General features: G+C 42.7%; 2 protein-coding genes across 11 annotated transcripts in view; one reads left to right on the top strand and one right to left on the bottom strand.

The window, feature by feature from the left end:
• Window positions 1-5,963, top strand: part of odad4 (outer dynein arm docking complex subunit 4) — a 97,711-nt gene extending 91,748 nt beyond the window's left edge. For 7 of the 8 annotated variants that reach the window (XM_068013650.1, XM_068013649.1, XM_068013644.1 and 4 more), the window contains one exon: window positions 4,333-5,963. In XM_068013650.1, the coding sequence (XP_067869751.1) occupies window positions 4,333-4,655 (323 nt within the window). In that variant the 3' untranslated portion in view covers window positions 4,656-5,963. Of the gene's footprint in view, window positions 1-1,609; window positions 1,739-4,332 lie in introns of all 8 variants that reach the window. The other variant, XM_068013648.1, reaches the window with a different exon arrangement.
• A 110-nt stretch (window positions 5,964-6,073) lies between these two features.
• sp2 (sp2 transcription factor) overlaps window positions 6,074-21,201 on the bottom strand; it is a 35,676-nt gene continuing 20,548 nt past the window's right edge. For all 3 annotated transcript variants that reach the window (XM_068013654.1, XM_068013655.1, XM_068013653.1), the window contains 3 exons: window positions 17,179-17,389; window positions 15,481-15,674; window positions 6,074-12,285 (listed from right to left, as the gene is read on the bottom strand). In XM_068013654.1, the coding sequence (XP_067869755.1) occupies window positions 12,182-12,285; window positions 15,481-15,674; window positions 17,179-17,389 (509 nt within the window). In that variant the 3' untranslated portion in view covers window positions 6,074-12,181. The remainder of the gene's footprint in view (window positions 12,286-15,480; window positions 15,675-17,178; window positions 17,390-21,201) is intronic.

Below are 21,201 nucleotides of genomic sequence, written 5' to 3'. Positions count from 1 at the left end.
CCAGTCTCCCCTGATTCCAGCTCCAACTCCAGTCTCCCATGATTCCAGCTCCAACTCCAGTCTCCTCTGATTCCAGCTCCAACTCCAGTCTCCTCTGATTCCAGCTCCAACTCCAGTCTCCCCTGATTCCAACTCCAACTCCAGTCTCCTCTGATTCCAGCTCCAACTCCAGTCTCCCCTGATTCCAGCTCCAACTCCAGTCTCCTCTGATTCCAGCTCCAACTCCAGTCTCCCCTGATTCCAACTCCAACTCCAGTCTCCTCTGATTCCAGCTCCAACTCCAGTCTCCTCTGATTCCAGCTCCAACTCCAGTCTCACCTGATTCCAGCTCCAACTCCAGTCTCCTCTGATTCCAGCTCCAACTCCAGTCTCTCACAAATCAGTCATTTGATGTGAACTTCAACTTTTCACACACTATTCTCACTGTAAAAGCCATTGAAAATGTTATGCTTTGCTGAATGAGGTGCAACTAAGTCATAACTACTGCTGAACAACCTCTTTGGCTCTGAAAAACTAATTTTAGAAGTTTGGGATATTCCCTCCAAAATACCATAGATTAAAATAATACAAATTAATTTTTATTTTTTAAAGTTTGTTCATAATATTTCAGTTTCTACTTTAATTCCATGTGTATAGCCCAATCTTTACTCTGCCTAATGATTAAAAAGTGAATGATAATCATTGCTTTTTACCTCCTGATTTGCTGGATAAATTCTGATTGGCTGCTCAGCCTGTTTGATGACTTCACTGTTCCTGCACATCAGGACGGTGCCAGAATGAAATTAACGCCATAACAGGGGAAATTAATGCCGCAGTATGCACTTAATCTTTGTCGGCAGCTTCTTTTGCAGTGAGTGTCATCCCTTCACTGCTCACTGCAAAATCTGGGCCAAAACGTTCCTGTAAGTGTCTTCAGCCAGTATTTTAAGCAAATGTTTTATCTGCAAGTAACACTGGAGAAAAAAATCCTTTAAATGAGCCGTCACTTGTTCCAAAAGTAAGTTTAGTAAAAGAAAAATCTTTCCTTGACATCTATATTTCTGCAGAGATGTCAAAACAAGACCCTGTTTGTCTACTCAATTGGTTGTTAATGATCCTGTGGCACTATTCGAAGGAAAAGAGGGAGCTCCTCCTGTGTCCTGGCCAGCTTTCTTCCGTCAACCAACACCACCAGACAAACATTAACTGGTCACGCATCTTAGCAGTGTTTGTGGGATCTTGTGCACTAAATGGCTTCCAAGTTTACATGCATAACAACAGTAACGACAAAATGTAATTCATTGTAAGTAAAGTGCTTTGGGACACTGCTGAGATGTTGTAAGATGTTGAACAAACAGAAATTTATGTGGTACCTTTCACATCCTCAGGATGCATTTCACAACCAATTAAGTACTTTTTGAGTAGTCCCTGTTGTAATGATTGGGAACGCTTGCTTTAAATTTACACATACTTGGCATTATATATCTCTTAATGGACAATAAAGATTAATAGACAATAAAGATTAATAGACAACCTGTGAAACTTCCTTGCAAAACCTTGCAATATTTCTCTTCTGGGTGCATGCGAGAAGAGGTGAACTGTGCTAAGAATTGTTGGTTTTTTTAGCCAGGCAAGAATTCAGCTGCCTTTTCAGTCCCCGTAACACAAAAGGCAGCTGGAATCCATGAGGGTCAGTTGGGATCTAGGAGGTAGCAATTGTGCAATGAATCCCAAGATGATTGCCAGCCCAGGACAGCAGGTACTGATATTTCAGTCTGAATGCCCCTGAATTCATTGACGCTTGTAAATGAATATTTTGGGTGCAGCTGGAGACCAGAAACAGCTGATCCCCGGAGGAGAAGTTTATCGACTTGGTGATGTTCTAAGGTAAAAGGCGATTTTGTCTTTCCAATTGAAGAGAAAATTGTTTCAGATCAAAATGACTTTCCCTAAGCTTTCCTCTTTCTTTAGTGAAATCAAATTATTTAATAAGTCACCTATGGCAGCAGATAAGGTCCATAGTTAAGCATTTCTGTTACATAGGGAAGGAATTAAACATTCCTTCAAGTGGGCCTTAACCTCTAGTCACTGTCCTGTGCAACATTGTTGAGCAACAGAACACAAGGTTTTTGCTCTAGTTACACATTTTTTTTTAGAATTAGAATTAGAACATTACAGCGCAGTACAGGCCCTTCGGCCCTCGATGTTGCGCCGACCTGTGAAACCATCTGACCTACACTATTCCATTTCCATCCATATGTCTATCCAATGACCACTTAAATGCCCTTAAAGTTGGCGAGTCTACTACTGCTGCAGGCAGGGCGTTCCACGCCCCTACTACTCTCTGAGTAAAGAAACTACCTCTGACATCTGTCCAATATCTATCACCCCTCAACTTAAAGCTATGTCCCCTCGTGTTTGCCATCAACATCCGAGGAAAAAGACTCTCACTATCCACCCTATCTAACCCTCTGATTATTTTATATGTCTCTATTAAGTCACCTCTCCTCCTCCTTCTCTCCAACGAAAACAACCCCAAGTCCCTCAGCCTTTCCCCGTAAGACCTTCCCTCCATACCAGGCAACATCCTAGTAAATCTCCTCTGCACCCTTTCCAAAGCTTCCACATCCTTCCTATAATGCGGTGACCAGAACTGCACGCAATACTCCAGGTGCGGTCTCACCAGAGTTTTGTACAGCTGCAGCATGACATCGTGGCTCCGAAACTCGATCCCCCTACTAATAAAAGCTAACACACCATATGCCTTCTTAACAGCCCTATTAACCTGGGTGGCAACCTTCAGGGATTTATGCACCTGGACACCAAGATCTCTCTGTTCATCTACACTACCAAGAATCTTCCCATTAGCCCAGTACTCTGCATTCCTGTTACTCCTTCCAAAGTGAATCACCTCGCACTTTTCCGCATTAAACTCCATTTGCCATCTCTCAGCCCAGCTCTGCAGCCTATCTATGTCCCTCTGTACTACAACATCCTTCGGCACTATCCACAACTCCACCGACCTTAGTGTCATCCACAAATTTACTAACCCACCCTTCTACACCCTCTTCCAGGTCATTTATAAAAATGACAAACAACAGTGGCCCTAAAACAGATCCTTGCGGTACACCACTAGTAACTAAACTCCAGGATGAACATTTGCCATCAACCACCACCCTCTGTCTTCTTTCAGCTAGCCAATTTCTGATCCAAAGCTCTAAATCACCTTCAACCCCATACTTCCGTATTTTCTGCAATAGCCGACCATGGGGAACCTTATCAAACGCCTTACTGAAATCCATATACACCACATCCACTGCTTTACCCTCATCCACCTGTTTGGTCACCTTCTCGAAATACTCAATAAGGTTTGTGAGGCACGACCTACCCTTCACAAAACCGTGCTGACTATCGCTAATGAACTTATTCTTTTCAAGATGATTATAAATCCTGTCTCTTATAACCTTTTCCAACATTTTACCCACAACCGAAGTAAGGCTCACAGGTCTATAATTACCAGGGCTGTCTCTACTCCCCTTCTTGAACAAGGGGACAACATTTGCTATCCTCCAGTCTTCCGGCACTATTCCTGTCGACAATGACGACATAAAGATCAAGGACAAAGGCTCTGCAATCTCCTCCCTGGCTTCCCAGAGAATCCTAGGATAAATCCCATCTGGCCCAGGGGACTTATCTATTTTCACACTTTCATATTGCTGGGTAAGTAATAATTGGTCTGTGCAATTAAGCAATTATATGACTGAAACTTTCAATATAATGGACCATGGCTTTTAATAAGTGAGCATTGAGTATTAAGCTCTGTATAAAAATGCAACATGTACATGGATGTAAATGATTCATTTCTGCTTAAATTACACTCGTGAGTTGAAACAATATTATTCCACAGAATTAAGTCTAGTGAAGGATGGCATTCCACACACAAATATTTGCTAGTGCGTTGTGACAAGATACAAAACTTGTGTATCTCCTATCCATTCCCCCAGTAAATACTGTACCTGTCAGTGATTGTTTGATTGGTTAATGTGAGTTTTTCTCTGAATTAATGGTGAAAGTACGTATGTTTGTGCATGTGTATGACTTTAAGATAACAGGGCAAGTAAGTGGCAGAGACACTTCAGTTTTGGCAAGTGTGAAACCATTAATATGGGAGAAAGGAATCAATAAAGAATATGTGTTCAATGGAACAGTGGTCAGTGCACTGACCAGGAAAGAAACATTAGAAATAGGTGTATCTGTAAAACCACTAGTCCAGGTATATTGAAAAATACAAATAAGGAATAAGCCCTTCCTGCTCCTAAAATTCCCATATTGCAGCTTTTATTTCCTCCGCAGAGACAAAGGCGCAAAGTTACGACACAGAAGCCACAATGGTAGAAGCTGTGACAGAAAAAGGAGAAACGGCAGAAGTGACAGAAAAAGGAGAGACAGCGGAACACGTAGAATCAGAAAAAGGAGAGACAGTGGAAGACGTAGAATCAGAAAAAGGAGAGACAGTGGAAGACGTAGAATCAGAAAAAGGAGAGACAGTGGAAGACGTAGAAACAGAGAAAGGAGAAACAACGGAAGACGTAGAATCAGAAAAAGGAGACACATCGGAAGACGTAGAATCAGAAAAAGAAGAAGCAGCAGAAGTTGTAGCACCAAAGGATGAGTAAAACATGCCAGGAATAACTCTTCTTCTCACTCATCTTTGTTGATGTGATAATGTCTAGAAACAGATCTCAGTATAATTAACTTCTTTGTTTTTATTAATAAATGATATTGCTGTTAGTTTTTTTAAGTCCTTGTAAACGCAAGGTCGTTTTTATAAATATAAATTATAAATAACCCTTTTTTTGTTGTATTTAATTCCACTCCTAGTAGACTCTACTCTAGTCAGACCACAGTTCAACTGTTTTCGTTTTTCCTTTTTGGAAACTCGTAAGGCTGGCAACATAGAAACAGGAGGCCATTCAGCCCCTTGAACCTGTTCTGCCATTCAATGAGATCGTGGCTGATCCATATCCTAACTCCATCTACCTGCCTTGGCTCCATATCCCTAATATCTATAATACAAATCAGTGGAAATGAGCATCGGGCAGTTTCTGACAGTTTTACGCTTGTGGTGCCAAGTGGAAAATTTACACCTACATATATTGACAGACAGAAAATAACAAAAAGAATGTAATTATTTTGAAAAGTGGGTATTTAACCATAAAAGGGATTCATGGTGAGAAAGTAGGAACTGTAGAGGAGAAAAGATACTTGGGAGTACAAGTACACAATTACTAAAACCAGTAGACAGGTACAAAAACACTACAACAATCGCAAAATACTGCAGATGCTAGAAACCTGAAATAAAAACAGAAAATGCTGGAAATACTCATCAGATCCGGGCAGCATCTGTGGAGACAGAAATAGAGTTAACATTTCAAGTTGACAACCTTTCATCAGAACTCTACATATGACCGTATATGATCAAGTCTTAATGTTCCCTGAAGTGGTCTAGCAAGCCACTCAGCTGTAGAAGACACTCCTTCACCACCGCTCAGGGAAGTGAGGTGTGGGCAATAAAGGCAGCGTTGTCAATGTTCTCTAAATCCTGAGCCAAGAAGGGGGTGACACTGCACACTAGATGGAAGACCTTATATAGACAGAATAAATCCAGTGCATTCCTCACATTGTGACTGAGTCATCTAGTCGTAGCAACTAAGTGCAATGGTTTTACCTCCTTATCCAACTTTCTCAATCTTCAATATCCATCACAGAAAACTCACCCCTTCCCCAAACCTTCTTTGCTTGCAGCAAACTGAGGAGATAAGAAAAAACACTGACAGGTAGTAAAATTGTTTTAAATTTTGGCATTACTTTTGTGTATGTAGTGTGTCTATACATGCATGCGAATATACATGTATGGTGTGTCAGAACACGTGGTGTGTCTACTAGTGTGTATATACATATATGTGGTGTGGCTGCACATTAATATGAGCACACATGTATACAAGTATGGTATCTGTACATACATATATGTGTATGTGTATTACATGTGCTTTTAAATCATATTTAATGTGAAAAATTAGAGAAAATTATATTTAAACATTACAACAAAGTCACAGTACTAGGAAGCAAACATAAAGATTCTGGTTTTATATAAATTCTGTGCCCTGATTTCTCAGTGCAGTAACATTCAGAAATGTAAGACAATCAAACAGTATCTTAAAAGATTCCAACGTGGTCTTAAAGATCAAAGGATGTTGTCCTGGTGGTGCAATGCAATGGAACTTCTCAATGTAAAAGTATGACACACATAGCACAGGCTTTCGGCTTCAATCTCTGATGTGTGCTGAGTTGGTGGAGATCTCAAGTGGGATAGTGATGGGGACATGGCAATGGCCCTCACTTCCAGGGCAGGGGAAAACCACCAGCTGAGGTTCTTCACTATCCCCAGTGACTGCTGCAAGGAAGTGCAGATGTATGGACATCAAGGATGGATGTGCTACCCAACCACATTTAAATGGTCTACTGTGACCGACTGCCTAAGCTCACAGAATCACAGAATTGTTCAGACCATTGTGTCTGCACCAGCTTTCCGAAAGAGCAATTCACTCAAAGCTCAAACACAAAGAATGGCCACTGGGGAGTAGGGGAGGTCACCTGGCGGACTGCAAATGAATCATCGAAAAGGGAACAGTAAATTTAGATAACTTAGGGCGGCTGTTTGGGAATCCAGTTAATGGATTTTTGATGCTTTTGCAGTTCAGCTTCAGACAGACTGGGATTAAAAATCACACTACCTTAAGAATTTACACCCTGCACAAATCTTTAATGAAGTCAACAGATATTTTAACCTGTTGTGGTAACACCTTCGTTATAATACCCAAGTTGTTTTTAGAAGTGTTTTAAGCATCTGTACAATAAAATCATGCGTGAATTGGAGACTGCTGTCTCTGTTAATGAATTCTATAGGTAATTTATTAAATCAGCACCAATCTTTACATTTCCCTTTATTACGAATCTGTCTGATTTGCTGGACACTGCTCACTCTTACCGAGAGGTAAGGTTTGTGCAGTCTGAGTGTGGAATCTAACTGGAAGCAGGGCAAACCATTCTATCAATACAGTAGCTGCTGAATGACATGAACCGATCTCAGAATCATACTTCACTCAGTTCTCGTTATTAATTTTTCCTCCCTATAAATTTTCTTTTCACGCTATTGAAGAGTCTCACGGACACCAAAACCCCACCCATACTTAAGCCACGTGCCACTATACAAATATGAGCATTGGCAAGATATTTAACCACTGAGGGCTTCACAGCTGTCCACACATGTGCAGTTTCCAGCAGGAGTCACGTGATATTGATCCGGCAGGGGAGATTCCGATTGATTTTCGCCCTCCCCCATGCAGGGGCAATGAAAGCATTTGTTGCATCCCTACTGCAATCAGGTAACTCAGAACAACACAGGAGATGGCAGTGTAAATGTGGCTGAGTACCACACTGGCTGCTGTGAGTGTGGCTCAGTACAAGGTAAGGGACGTGCAGAATTGCAGCGTGGCTCCGATGAGTTGAACTGGTTATCTGAACTGCGATGTCACCTCTCTGAAACATAAAGAATATTTTTGTGATAACCTTGGCATCAGGTGCAGTATAGACTTAAACTGGGGGTCTCACTGGGTCAGTCTCGGATTCCATGCAAGACGAGCACAGTCGATCGCGCTGCCTCCAGCCAGCTTCATCCCTACCACACAATGACTTCGCTATCATTACAGCGGAAGCTAGACAAACATGAGGGAGAAAGGAAGAAGGATATGCTGAGAGGATGAGATGAAGTAAGGTGGGAGGAGGCTCATAAGGAGCATAAACTCTGGCACAGACTGGATGAGCCGAATGGCCTGTCTCTGTGTCTATAAATTCTATGGAACCTTGCTCTGAGATAGAAAGACTAGCACCTGGAGACGGTGCTTTGTGACCTGTATTTATAGCTGAGCTTGGGACACTACCATGTGGCAGAAGGAGACCAGCGTTCCTCTGCTCCAAAAACCAGTAGATTAAAAAGCAGTGTCAGCCTGGGCTGCCATTCTTTATTTTTTTTATATAATATACCAAAGAACATTTACAACACTTCATAAATCCAAGCAGTATTCATCGTACGAAGGCTATTTGCTAAGACAGTACTTTTAAAAAAACAAATAGCTATACACTGTGTTGCAGCAGTGAGCATACCGCTCAGACCAGTACTCATTGCACCTATGATCCCCACTGACCCTCAGCTCTGAGCAGTCACTGCATAGGCTGCCAGGCGCAAGCAAATATTGGGCAAAGACTCCCTCTTGGGCAGCGAGCCCGCTTGCCTCATCAGCAGAGAGTGTGGGGAGAGCAGTAATTTGAGAGCAAGGATCAGAGAAACTCCGAACTTTTATCAATTTAAACCAGCGATTGACACATTGAACAGTCTGTGATGCTAACTCAGTAAATCCCAAAACAGCTATTGTTTATTTTCCCGAATGGGCATTGAGGATTGCCCGATTACAAAAATCATCTGATCAACAGTCATTCTTTTTCCTGTCAAATAATTTACATCACTCCTTATAATCAACAGTTGTTATTGGGAGAGTAAAGCACCTTCACAAATCTGCAAGTTACCACGAGACCTCATACCCAACTGGACAATTCAGTTACACTCCTGCTGTGTGAAGTTAATACCTGCGCCCCCGCGCCCAGTTTTTTTTTCTCCTCTCACCTCCCAAAGATGTTGGCCACTGGTACCTCGAACACTCAGTGACTCTCCACGTGTGACCCAGTCACTTGAGTGCTGGGAGAAGGTGGACAGTGGCACCTCTGAACCCAATTCTGCTCTCAGCCGAAGCAGGCAGTGATCAGTGAACAGGAACCCTGGCCCATTTCCTTTCAACGCCCCCCGTCCCACCCCACTGCCTCCTACCTTGGTCTGGCCTGACGGGACTGAGGCTAATTGAAGTGTCTCAACAGTCACAGACCTGGGAAGAAAGCTGACAGTGCCGGTACTTACTGAGGGAGCTCACTTTGACCATAGGCCAGTAATTGTTTTTATCTGTGGAATACGACAACCAAACATATACGTACTATTGATGAAGGTTAATTAAAAAAAAATCTATAGAATTAGCTGTGCTTTATATTGGCTTTATAAAATTCTGGATTTTGTAATATCTGAGGGACAGACTACACCACAGTCAGAAACAACCAATAGTGACTGGACACATCAGCAGAGGAGCAGGTTCCAAAGCTATTTCCCTTCCACCCCTTCTACCCTCAAACAGAAAGGGGGAAGTTAAGCCCACTTACAGAAAACAACTTTAATTGGGTCATTGTGGGAGAGGGAATTAGAAATGTTTATTTTGCTCCCAATGTGAGCTCAATATTCTACCTAAACACAATGTACAACCAGAGCTAAAGGCCTTGGAGAGAGTGTAAAGGAGCTTTACTAAAATGGTCCCAGGGATGAGGAACTTCAGTTATGTGGAAGAATGGAAAAGCTGGGGTTGTTCTCCTTAGAACAGAGACAGTTGAGGAAATTTGAAAGAAGTGTTCAAAATCATGAATAGTTTTGATAGAGTAAATAAGCAGATCCTGTTTCTAATGACAGAATGGTCTGTAACCAGAGGACTCAGATTTAAGGTGATTGGCAAAACAGCCAGAGGCAATATGAGGAAATATTCTGCTACACAGTGAATTGTTGTGATTTGTAATACACTCCCTGAAAGGGTGGTTGAAGAAGATTCAACAGTAACTTTCAAAAGAAGATTGGATAAACACTTGATAGGGAAAATTTTGCAGGGCTGTGTGGAAAAAACAGAGGACCGGGCCTAATTGGATAATTCTACCAAAATGCAGGCACAGACACAATGGGGCGAATGGCCTCCTTCTGTGCTGTATTATACTATGATTCTATAAGATTATCTGGAAAGGTAAGAAATAGGAGCAGGAGTTGGCCATTTGGCCCTTTGAATTGGCTCTGCAATACACTAAGATCACGGCTGATCTTCTATCTCAACGCAACCTTCCCGCACTGTCTTTATATTCCTTAATTCCTTTAGTACCCAAAAATCTAATGATCGCCATCTTGAATATACTCAATATACGACTGAACATCCATCGTCCTTTGGGATAGAGAATTGCAAAGATTCACAAACCTTTGAATTTCTCCTCGGTTCAGTCTAAAACTTATTCTGAGACTGTGACCCTGTGTTCTGGATTTCCCAGCCAGGAAAAACTTTCACTTAGCATATACCCTGTCAAGCCCCTTAAGAATTGTATATGTTTCAATGACATCACCTCTCAGTCTTCTAAACTCAATCTCTCCGCATAGGACAAAGCCTCAACCAGGAATCAGTCTAGTGAACCTTCATTACATTCCCTTCAAGGCAAGTATATCATTCCTTATGTAAGAAGACCAAATTTGTACATAGTGGAAAGATAAAGCACAAATAATACCTCACAGTAAGCTGAGGAACAGAGCTAGGAGAGAACAGATATAACACAGAACTGAATCCATTTCACCCAAGTCCAGGTCACCTGACTGGGTAAACAGTGTTCCATTTGAGAAATCTTTACAGAATCAAATGACTTAATGCATCTCCTTCCACATAAACCAAAGCACAAAACAATTCCTTTTATTTTAATTCTTTTTTTAAAAAAAACAAACACACAAGAAGTGACAACATGGTCAGGAAATAGTGCAGATTCCATAATAGAAACTTCCTTGTGATGTGGCAGGAAGTGCTCTGACATCACTTCCACATGACATCACAAAGTGGTTTAACTGGCTGGCAGCCACTCACCAGGATGAGGACCGACCCTTCAAAAAGAGCAGCCATAATCAACTAAACTGGCCCATAGTCCTAAATGTTATGAATGGAAGATAAACATGTTTGTGTGTGTTTCAGCTCGCACAGTATTTGGCTTGGTCGTGTTGCTCCCTCGTGGTCAAATATGAAGAATGAGCATTTGGGTGATGGACTGAAGGAGCAGCTGGAAACCACGGAACTGTCACCCTCGCGAGATTCACTGCCTTCCAAGAGTGGAGGGGAGAAAACCGGAAAAAAACCCCACTCTGCCACATTTAGGAATATGGAGCCATTCTATTCAGTATTCTAATTCCTTTGATCTACTGTGTTAACAGGAAAAGATTTCTTGTGGGCTGTTTGCAGCAAATTCATGAGTGTGCAAAATCAGACACACAGGAAATCTTCCTGTATTGTTTTGACCCATGATACTGAGAGTATGGGAGAATCCAGAACAGGGTACGTCAGCCAGGATTTTCAACCCATTCACTGTAATGGGCTGTTCTATAGGATAAAGTGGCAATTGATTGTATTCCCCCCCTCCCTCACTGTGTTTAACTCCAATTAAGAAATTTATCACCAGTCATCTTACACCATCCAAAACTTGCATACTAAAATAAAGTCAGATTTCCTTCCAATCAAAGCTCAAAAATACAACCAATATTTCTTTGAAGCAACTGTAAACACTATGCTTATCAATCTATTAAACACCGCAGGATACTACAATCCCAGGATTTCTTTTTTAAAAAATCAATACTTTTTTAAAAAAAATTATTTTCTTTTTCCTTCTACTTGTGTCCAAAGATGACGCATTTAAAGATAAATCACCTCATGATCCTGTGTCAGAATCACACTTGGAAAATAAAAACATATTGTGTTTCAAAATAAAATAGCAAATTGACTAATTGAAAAGCCTCCACTCAATCACAGTACAATGCTCTCATTATCATATATGACAAAATCTAAGGCAATTTATCATTAGAAAACAAGACATCGGCAAAGCTACACCTGTGTTACACAGGGAGGAATGGACAAAACAACCCAGGTTGAGACTAGTTTTGCTTAATCTCTTCTCTCTGTGTTCCTCTCTCTCTCTCTGCTCCAGTAGTCTCCAACCCACCCCCAATCCACTGCGCTCTTCATGCTGTGCCATCTCGCTGGTAATGCGGGTTATCACAGTAACAACGCGTCCAGCTGCATTTGTAGCATAGGGAGGAGGGGAGGAGGGGGGGGGGGGGGGGGGGTACAGACCAACACGACCCCTCACTCCCTCCAGGAAAACATTTTTTGTTTTTCTTTAAAAATGCAAAAACAAGAAGAAAATTAAAATGTTCGGCTTGTGTTGCTATGGAGATCATTATCTCCCAAGTTCCCCGCAGTCTTTACACCAAGTTCTTTGTATTCAAGTGCGTTTTGTAGTGTTTGGTCAGGTGGTCACTCCTCATGAAACGCTTGTGACACTGTCCACACTCGAAGCGTTTATCACCTGCAACACACAATTAGCGCACAGCTTTAAATTTACACAAATAGTGAAACATCGCACGTCACTCCTGAAAAGTCCTGCACCAGACACTTGACATAATCCAAGCTGACATTCCCAGTGCAGTACTGAGGGAATACTGCACTGCTGGAGGTGCTGTCTTTCAGACGAGAGGTTAAAAACTGACACCCCGTATGCCCTGTCAGGTGAAAATAAAAGATGCCATGGCACTATTTTGAAGAAGAGCAGAGGAGTTCTCCCCAGTGCCCTGGTCAATATTTATCCCCTCAACCAATATCACTAAGAACGATAATAAAAGCAAAATACTGCGGATGCTGGAAATCTGAAACAAAAACAAGAAATGCTGGAATCACTCAGCAGGTCTGGCAGCATCTGTAGAAAGAGAAGCAGAGTTAACGTTTCGGGTCAGTGACCCTTCTTCGGAACTGACAAATATTAGAAAAGTCACAGATTATAAACAAGTGAGGTGGGGGTTGGGCAAGAGATAACAAAGGAGAAGGTGCAGATTGGACCAGGCCACATAGCTGACCAAAAGGTCACGAAGAACAGGCAAACAATATGTTAATGGTGTGTTGAAAGACAAAGCATTAGTACAGATTAGGTGTGAATACACTGAATATTGAACAGCAGCAAGTGCAAACCTGAAGAAAAACAACCTGAAAAAAACAGTGGGTAAGCAAACTGAACAAACTAAGATGAAATGAAATAAATGCAAAAAAAGATTGTAAAAAATGTAAAAAGGAAGAAAAAATAACTAAAAATGAAAGTAAAATGGGGGGCTGTCATGCTCTGAAATTATTGAACTCAATGTTCAGTCCGGCAGGCTGTAGTGTGCCTAATCGGTAGATGAGATGCTGTTCCTCGAGCTTGCGTTGATGTTCACTGGAACACTGCAGCAATCCCAGGACAGAGATGTGAGCATGAGAGCAGGGGGGAGTGTTGAAATGGCAAGCAACCGGAAGCTCAGGGTCCTGCTTGCGGACTGAGCGGAGATGTTCCGCAAAGCGGTCACCCAGTCTGCGCTTGGTCTCCCCAATGTAGAGGAGACCACACTGTGAGCAGCGAATACAGTATACTACATTGAAAGAAGTACAAGTAAATCGCTGCTTCACCTGAAAGGAGTGTTTGGGGCCTGGGATAGTGAGGAGAGAGGAGGTAAATGGGCAGGTATTACACCTCCTGCGATTGCAGGGGAAGGTGCCCTGGGACGGGGACGAGGTGGTGGGGGTAATGGAGGAGTGGACCAGGGTGTCGCGGAGGGAACGATCCCTTCGGAATGCTGACAGGGGAAGGGAGGGGAAGATGCGACTGGTAGTGGCATCACGCTGGAGGTGGCGAAAATGGCGGAGGATGATCCTTTGGATATGGAGGCTGGTGGGATGAAAAGTGAGGACAAGGGGAACCCTGTCACGGTTCTGGGAGGGAGGGGAAGGGGTGAGGGTAGAGGTGCGGGGAATGGGTCGGACACGGTTGAGGGCCCTGTCAACCACAGTGGGGGGAAATCCTTGGTTGAGGAAAAAGGAGGTCATATCAGAAGCACCGTCATGGAAGGTAGCATCATCAGAGCAGATGCGTCGGAGACGGAGAAACTGGGAGAATGGAATGGAGTCCTTACAGGAGGTAGGGTGTGAAGAAGTGTAGTCGAGTAGGAGGTGTAATACCTGCCCATTTACCTCCTCTCTCCTCACTATCCCAGGCCCCAAACACTCCTTTCAGGTGAAGCAGCGATTTACTTGTACTTCTTTCAATGTAGTATACTGTATTCGCTGCTCACAGTGTGGTCTCCTCTACATTGGGGAGACCAAGCGCAGACTGGGTGACCGCTTTGCGGAACATCTCCGCTCAGTCCGCAAGCAGGACCCTGAGCTTCCGGTTGCTTGCCATTTCAACACTCCCCCCTGCTCTCATGCTCACATCTCTGTCCTGGGATTGCTGCAGTGTTCCAGTGAACATCAACGCAAGCTCGAGGAACAGCATCTCATCTACCGATTAGGCACACTACAGCCTGCCGGACTGAACATTGAGTTCAATAATTTCAGAGCATGACAGCCCCCCATTTTACTTTCATTTTTAGTTATTTTTTCTTCCTTTTTACATTTTTTACAATCTTTTTTTGCATTTATTTCATTTCATCTTAGTTTGTTCAGTTTGCTTACCCACTGTTTTTTTCAGGTTGTTTTTCTTCAGGTTTGCACTTGCTGCTGTTCAATATTCAGTGTATTCACACCTAATCTGTACTAATGCTTTGTCTTTCAACACACCATTAACATATTGTTTGCCTGTTCTCCGTGACCTTTTGGTCAGCTATGTGGCCTGGTCCAATCTGCACCTTCTCCTTTGTTATCTCTTGCCCAACCCCCACCTCACTTGTTTATAATCTGTGACTTTTCTAATATTTGTCAGTTCCGAAGAAGGGTCACTGACCCGAAACGTTAACTCTGCTTCTCTTTCCACAGATGCTGCCAGACCTGCTGAGTGATTCCAGCATTTCTTGTTTTTGTTTCACTAAGAACGATGATTTGATCATTATCACATTGCTCTTTGTGGGATCTTGCTATGCACAAATTGGCTGCCATGTTCTCTACATTACAACAGTGACTAGACTTCAAAAGTACTTCAATGGCTCTAAAGCACTTTGGGACATCCTGAAGTTGTGAAATGCACTATAGAAAAAAAGTTATTTCTAATTCATGGGATGCTGCTACTGTCCAATTGAATGTCCTGCTGTTGATAAGTTTTGTGAAAAGCTGGGTATGAGTATGAAGTTGTGAAAAACACATTTTACTTGAATCGGCTTTTTTGCTAAAATTAGTAAAGACAGGAAAATCGATGGATTAACAAGTTTAGAGGTCCCAGGGGCTCGTCAGCATAGCTTTAGCAGCAACAGATTGTTTTTAAAAATCCTTTCATGGGATGTGAGCGTAGCTGGCACTGTCCCACAAATTTACTGGAGTTCATTAAGGATGTAACAGTCAGTGAAGAAGGACTATTCTGTGAATGTGATTTCAGAAGGCATTTGATAAAGCGCCAAATGTGAGACTTTTACAGAAGGCACCTGGAATAAATGGGTAAGCCACACAGAAAGTTCCTGTGACACTGTCAGAACTTGTGCAGCACGAACTGGGTTAAAGATGACGACTGCCCATGAAGAAGAAAATTATCTGCTTGTGCAGCACTGACCTGTGTGAGTTCTGGCGTGCCTCTGTAGCTCATCACTGCGAGTGAACCTCTTCCCACAATAGACCCAACTACAGACAAATGGGCGCTCCCCTGTGTGCAAACGGACATGGGCTCGTAGCAAGGATGTTTTCCGGAATACCTTCTCACAACCTGGAATGTGGCAAATGTGCTTCTTCTTCCCTACCTCTCCGCTCCTAGATTTAAGACAAAGCCATGTTAATACCAGTTTTAAGCACCAAACTGTTTAGCAGTTGACCATTCAATCCAGAAAACCAACCCAGCCTCATTTCCGCCAGAAATTCAAGTTTAGTAGAAAAAAAAAGGAACAGAATCACTGGGAAAAAAAATTCTGACCAATAAAACAGGATCTGAGAAACCGAGGGGGCCAAGTTATATTGAGCCTTTATGTTATGTTAAAGCGTTCTGATTTCTAAAGGTTTAGAAAAGAATGGTTAGATCTCAGCTGAAGATTCTGGGTCCAATTCTGGACACCACACTTTAGGAAGGATGTCAAGGCCTTGGAGAGAGTGCAGAGGAGATTTGCTAGAATGGTACCAAGACGAAGGATTTCCATTGTGTGAACAGACTGGAGAAACTGAGGTTGTTCTTACAGCAGAGAAGGTTAAGAGGAGATTTGATAGAGCTGTTCAAAATCATGAACAGTTTAGATCGAATAAATAAGCAGATAGTGTTTACACAGCAAGTTGCTGTGATCTGGAATGTGCTGCCTGAAAGGGCAGTGGAAGCCGATTCAATAATAACTTTCAAAAGGAAATTGGATAAATACTTGAAGGGAGAAAGAATTGCAGGGCTATGGGGAAAGAGCAGGGGAGTGGGATTAATTGGATAGCGCTTTCAAAGAGCTGGCATATCACAATGGGCTGAATGGCCTCCTGTGTTGTATCATTCAATGATTCCAAGTATAAACAAATGGAATTTCAGAATCAGAGTCCCAACAAAGCAATAAAAAACTTCATTAATAAATAATAGAACCTGCCTGAACAGCGTCTCTCTGCTCACTAAGTAACAGCATGAAATGATGAAAATATGCAAAGCAGATAAGTTAGATCTGAGAGAGGAAATACAGGTTTACATTTCAGATATACTCTGCACTCAGACCCAAGGACATTTTTAATCTTAATTTTTAATAAAAATTGCCATTTCTGCCTTTCCTATTGCCTCCCATGTACATCCACTATTTGAACAGTAGTCTTGCATTTCAGTTTTATTCCCCCAATTACAGAACTCTCGGAAGTGCTGTGGGGGGAGGGGGAGGAGGACCTCACCCCCTCCTACCCTCACTCTGATGCCAGCCCAAGTTAGGTGACTAACAGGGAAGCACCTGCCCTGCGCAGTGCTGTTTCAGAGTTCAGGTGTGTCAGGTTTAAATCTTGGGCTCTTTGCAGATCATCTGCGGGATCATTTTGCTGAGCAGGATAACAAGTGGGCAGAAAATTTGTTCCTTTGTTATCGTTCGGTCAAAAACCTGGAACTCCTGACTGATCAGCACTATGGGGAGCACCTTCCATCACATGGACAGTGCTGGTTCAAGAAGGCGGCTCACCACCACCTTCTCAAGGGACAAGTACAGGCAATAAATGCTGGCCTTGCCAGCATAACCCACAACCTGTGCATGAATGGGAGAAAAAAGGAAACCCAAAGGCAGAACAAGAGACAGGAACGAAAAGCAAGGCACACCTTTTCTCGCCATCCTTGCAGTTTGGACAAGTGCAGGCCATCCGTTTCATCTTCTTGTTCTGTTGCACCTGCTGCTCCACGATATCATCAGCTGGCAAGGCTGGCTCCATCTGCAGCTGGCTGAGCTGACTCGGACTCAGTCCAGTGATGGTGATATTGTTGGCGGAAACTGGGGACATGACCCCTGCCTGCACACTTAACTGTTGCTGTCCTGTCAGGATTAAAACAACATCTTTAATTAACAAATCTTATAGTTTTACAGCACAGGAGGAGGCCATTCAGCCCATCACACCTGTGCTAGTTCTCCAAAAGAGCTATACATTTATTAGCATTCTGCTGCCCATTGTTCTCCTATCCTGATTACATTTTTCTATTTCAAATAATTATCCATTTCCATTTTAAAAGCCATTATTGTTTTCACCACTGTTTCTGGTTGGGTACTCCATGTCCTAGCAATCTTGTCTTTTAGTTATGATATTAAACTTATGCCTTTGTGTTACTGCCTCAATAAGAACCTCAGAACATAAGAAATAGAAGCTGAAGTTGGCCATTTAGCCCTTCAAACCTTCTCTGCCATTCAACAATATCATGGCTGATCTACCTCAACTCCACTTTCCTGCACTATCCCTTTCTACCCAAAAATCTATTGACCTCTGTCTTGCATATCCTCAAGACTGAGCTGTCTTGGATAGAGAACTGCAAAAATTAATAACCCTTTGAATGAAGAAATTTCTCCTCATCTCAGACCTAAATGGCCGACCCCTCATCCTGAGACTGTGATCCCTGTGGTCTAAATTCCTCAGCCAATAACCAGTAGAAAATATTTTTCATGATTTAATTTTTCAAAACCTCTTATAATTTTGAAAACTTCTATCATATCTCCCGAACCTTCTGTGTTCTAATGGAAAGAGTTGGATCTTCCCACATTAAAACACTGACCACACTTCAAGAGTACTTCATTGCTGTAAGGCACTTTGCAACATACTGAGGTTGTGAAAGGCACTGTATAAATGCAAGTCTTTCTGTTTTTGTTTCTCTTCATAACTGAAGCCTCTTATCCCTGGTACTCATTTTAATGAAGCTTTTCTTCACCTGCTCCATGGTCTATGATATCCTTCCCAAAGCAAAGCGTCAATATTTGGACATACTTCTCTAAAAAATGGAATTGAATCCCATAATCTTCCATTTCAAACTTACAGGATTCCTATCACCTGTAACCCATTCAGCACATTCACCATCTCTTTCTCAATGATTTCCATAGGCTCCGCCATCTGTCATTTCAACTGCTTATCTTCAAATCCCTACAAAGCCTCACTCTACCCCACTCCTCCAATATTCTTCAACCCCGCATCCCAACCTTAACCCCCTGCTCTTCTTCAATATTCTTCAACCCTAATCTCACTGTACACGCAAGGGGTGAAGGTGAAAATGGTCCCCTTCAATGTGAGCTATGTGCTCCTTAATGGGAGAGGACTTTAGTGTTGAAAAGGTAAATAACAAGGTAAAAGACCAGGAATATAACAAAAGGGCAAGGAAACACTGTAACAGGCAAATTTAGGGCCAATATCTTCTTCACACAAAGAGAGTGATCGACATACAGAATGTCTGGATTGGGGGTCGGAGGTGGAAATAGTGGAATTATTTAAGATGCTGTGATAAAGCAGCTCTTGGGTCTTTCTGGACTCAGACATGATGGGCTGAATGGCCTGTTCACATTCGTACCTGTCTTATCATCTCGTTTCAATTGGATTCTGTTGCCCTGCCCCTTTATTTTCTAGGTGCACATTCAGCCTCCCTGAGCTCTGTGGCATTCTTTGATTAAGGAATGCAACAGGCTCTCACGCCATCTCCCAGCAAGTACGTGAGACTGGGAAAGATCAAATGCCTTCCAGTCAGAACTCCACTCTCTCTGGAAAAGCATCGTCCCTCCACTGGGCACCTTCATAGAATCATAGAAACTTATAGCACAGAAGCATGCCATTCAGCCTGTAATGCCTGTGCAGGCTTTTGGAAAGAGCAGTTATACTTCATCCCACACCCCTGATTTTAGTCAGTAAACCTGTAAGGTCCTCATTCTCAAATACCTGTCCAACCCCCTTTTAAAATTATATACGCAATCAGCTGTCAACAGCTTTTCAGGTCAAGTGTTCCAGATCCCAACAATTTTCTGAGTGAAAATATTTCTCCTCATCTCCCCTCTCGATCTTTTGCCAATGATTTTAAGTCTACCAGAATGGTTCCAGGGATGGAGGATTTTAGTTACAAGGTTAGGTTGGAAAAGCTGGGTTTGTTTTCCGCAGAGCAAAGGAGATTGAGGGGAAATTTAATAGAGGTGTACAAGATTATGACAGGCTTAGATAAGTTAGACAAGGAAAAACTGTTCCCATTAACTAACGGTACAAGGAAAGGAGATATGAATTGAAGGTTTTGGGCAAGAGATGCAGGAGGAATGTGAGGAAGAACTTTTGTTTTACTCAGTGGGTGGTAATGATCTGGAACTCGCTGCCCACAAGGGTGGTGGAAGCAGAATCAATGATTTCAAAAGTAAATTGGATGGCCACTTGAAGGAAATAAATTTGCTGGGCTACAGGGATTGAATGGGGGAGTGGGACTGACTGGATAGCTCTGTGGAGAGCTGGCATGGACACGATGGGCCGAATGACCTCCTTCTGTGCCGTAAAGGCTCTATGACTTTATGATCACTGGTGATGACCCTTTTTTTATTTATTCATGGGATGTGGGTGTTGCTGGCCAGGCCAGCATTTATTGCTCATCGCTAATTGACCTTGAGAAGGTGGTGGTGAGCTGCCTTCTTGAACCGCTGCAGTCCATTTGGGGTAGGCATACCCACAGTGCTGTTAGCAAGGGAGTTCCAGGATTTTGACCCAGCGACAGTGAAGGAACGGCGATATAGTTCCAAGTCAGGATTTGCCTAGACATCTGGGGTTAGGATCAGGAACTCATTGTTTGGGGAGTTGGAGGGGGAGGAAATATGAAGTAATAATCCAAAATTCAACATCCATTTTGCAGCCCCACCCTAAAAAGACCTGCCAATTAATTGCCCTCTTTGCCTTCTGGCTCTGCTCATTTTCTTGCTCTGGGTGCAGTTTTTGTATTCACCTGTAGGATTGTAAAAGGATACGTTGGCTGCAACATTTGAGTTAACTAAAGAACAACTTGTATTTATATAGTACCTTTAACGCAGTAACATGTCCCAAGGCACTTTGCAGGAGAGTTTTCAGATAAAATTTGGCACCAGGTCACGTAAGGAAATATTAGGGCAGATGCCCAAAAGCTTAGTCAAAGAGATAGGCTTTAAGGAGTGTCTTAACAGAGAGAGAGAGAGGGGTAGTGAGGTGGAGCGTTTTAGGGAGGGAATTCCACAGCAGAGGGCCCAGGCAGCTGCAGGAATGGCCACCAATGGTGCGGCGATTAAAATCGGGGATGCGCAAGAGGTCAGAATTGGAGGAGTGCAGAGATCCCGGAGGGAAATAGCACTGGAGGAGGTTACAGAGATGTGGAGGGGCAAGGCCATGGAGGGGATTTGAAAACGAGGATGAGAATTTAAAAATTAAAGCACTGCCAGACTGTAAGCCAAGTTAAGTCAGCGAGTACAGGGATGATGGGTGAATGGGACTTGGTGTGAGATTGGATATGGACAGCAGGGTTTTGGATGAGCTCAAATTTATGAAAGGTGAAAGGTGTCAGGCCAGTTTCGAGAGCATTGGAACAGTCACTACTTTTTGCTGCATTTGAATATACTACTTATAGAATCATAGAATGGTTACAGTACAGAAGGAGGCCATTCAGCCCATTGTGTCCATGCCAGCTTGCTATACGAGCAACTCAGCTATTCCCACTCCCTGGTCTTTTCCCCATAGTCCTGCAATTTTTTTCTCTTTGGATAATTATCCAATTCCCTTTTGAAAGTCATGATTTAATCTGCCTTCACCATACTCTCAAGCAGTGCATTCCAGATTTTAACCACTCGCTGCGTAAAAAAAGATTTTAGGAACATAGTAC

This window comes from Heterodontus francisci, chromosome 33, assembly GCF_036365525.1.
Source record: "Heterodontus francisci isolate sHetFra1 chromosome 33, sHetFra1.hap1, whole genome shotgun sequence".
Taxonomy (NCBI): domain Eukaryota; kingdom Metazoa; phylum Chordata; class Chondrichthyes; order Heterodontiformes; family Heterodontidae; genus Heterodontus; species Heterodontus francisci.
The sequence above is the reverse complement of the archived record's forward strand: the minus strand, read 5'-3'. Positions and strand labels throughout refer to the sequence as shown.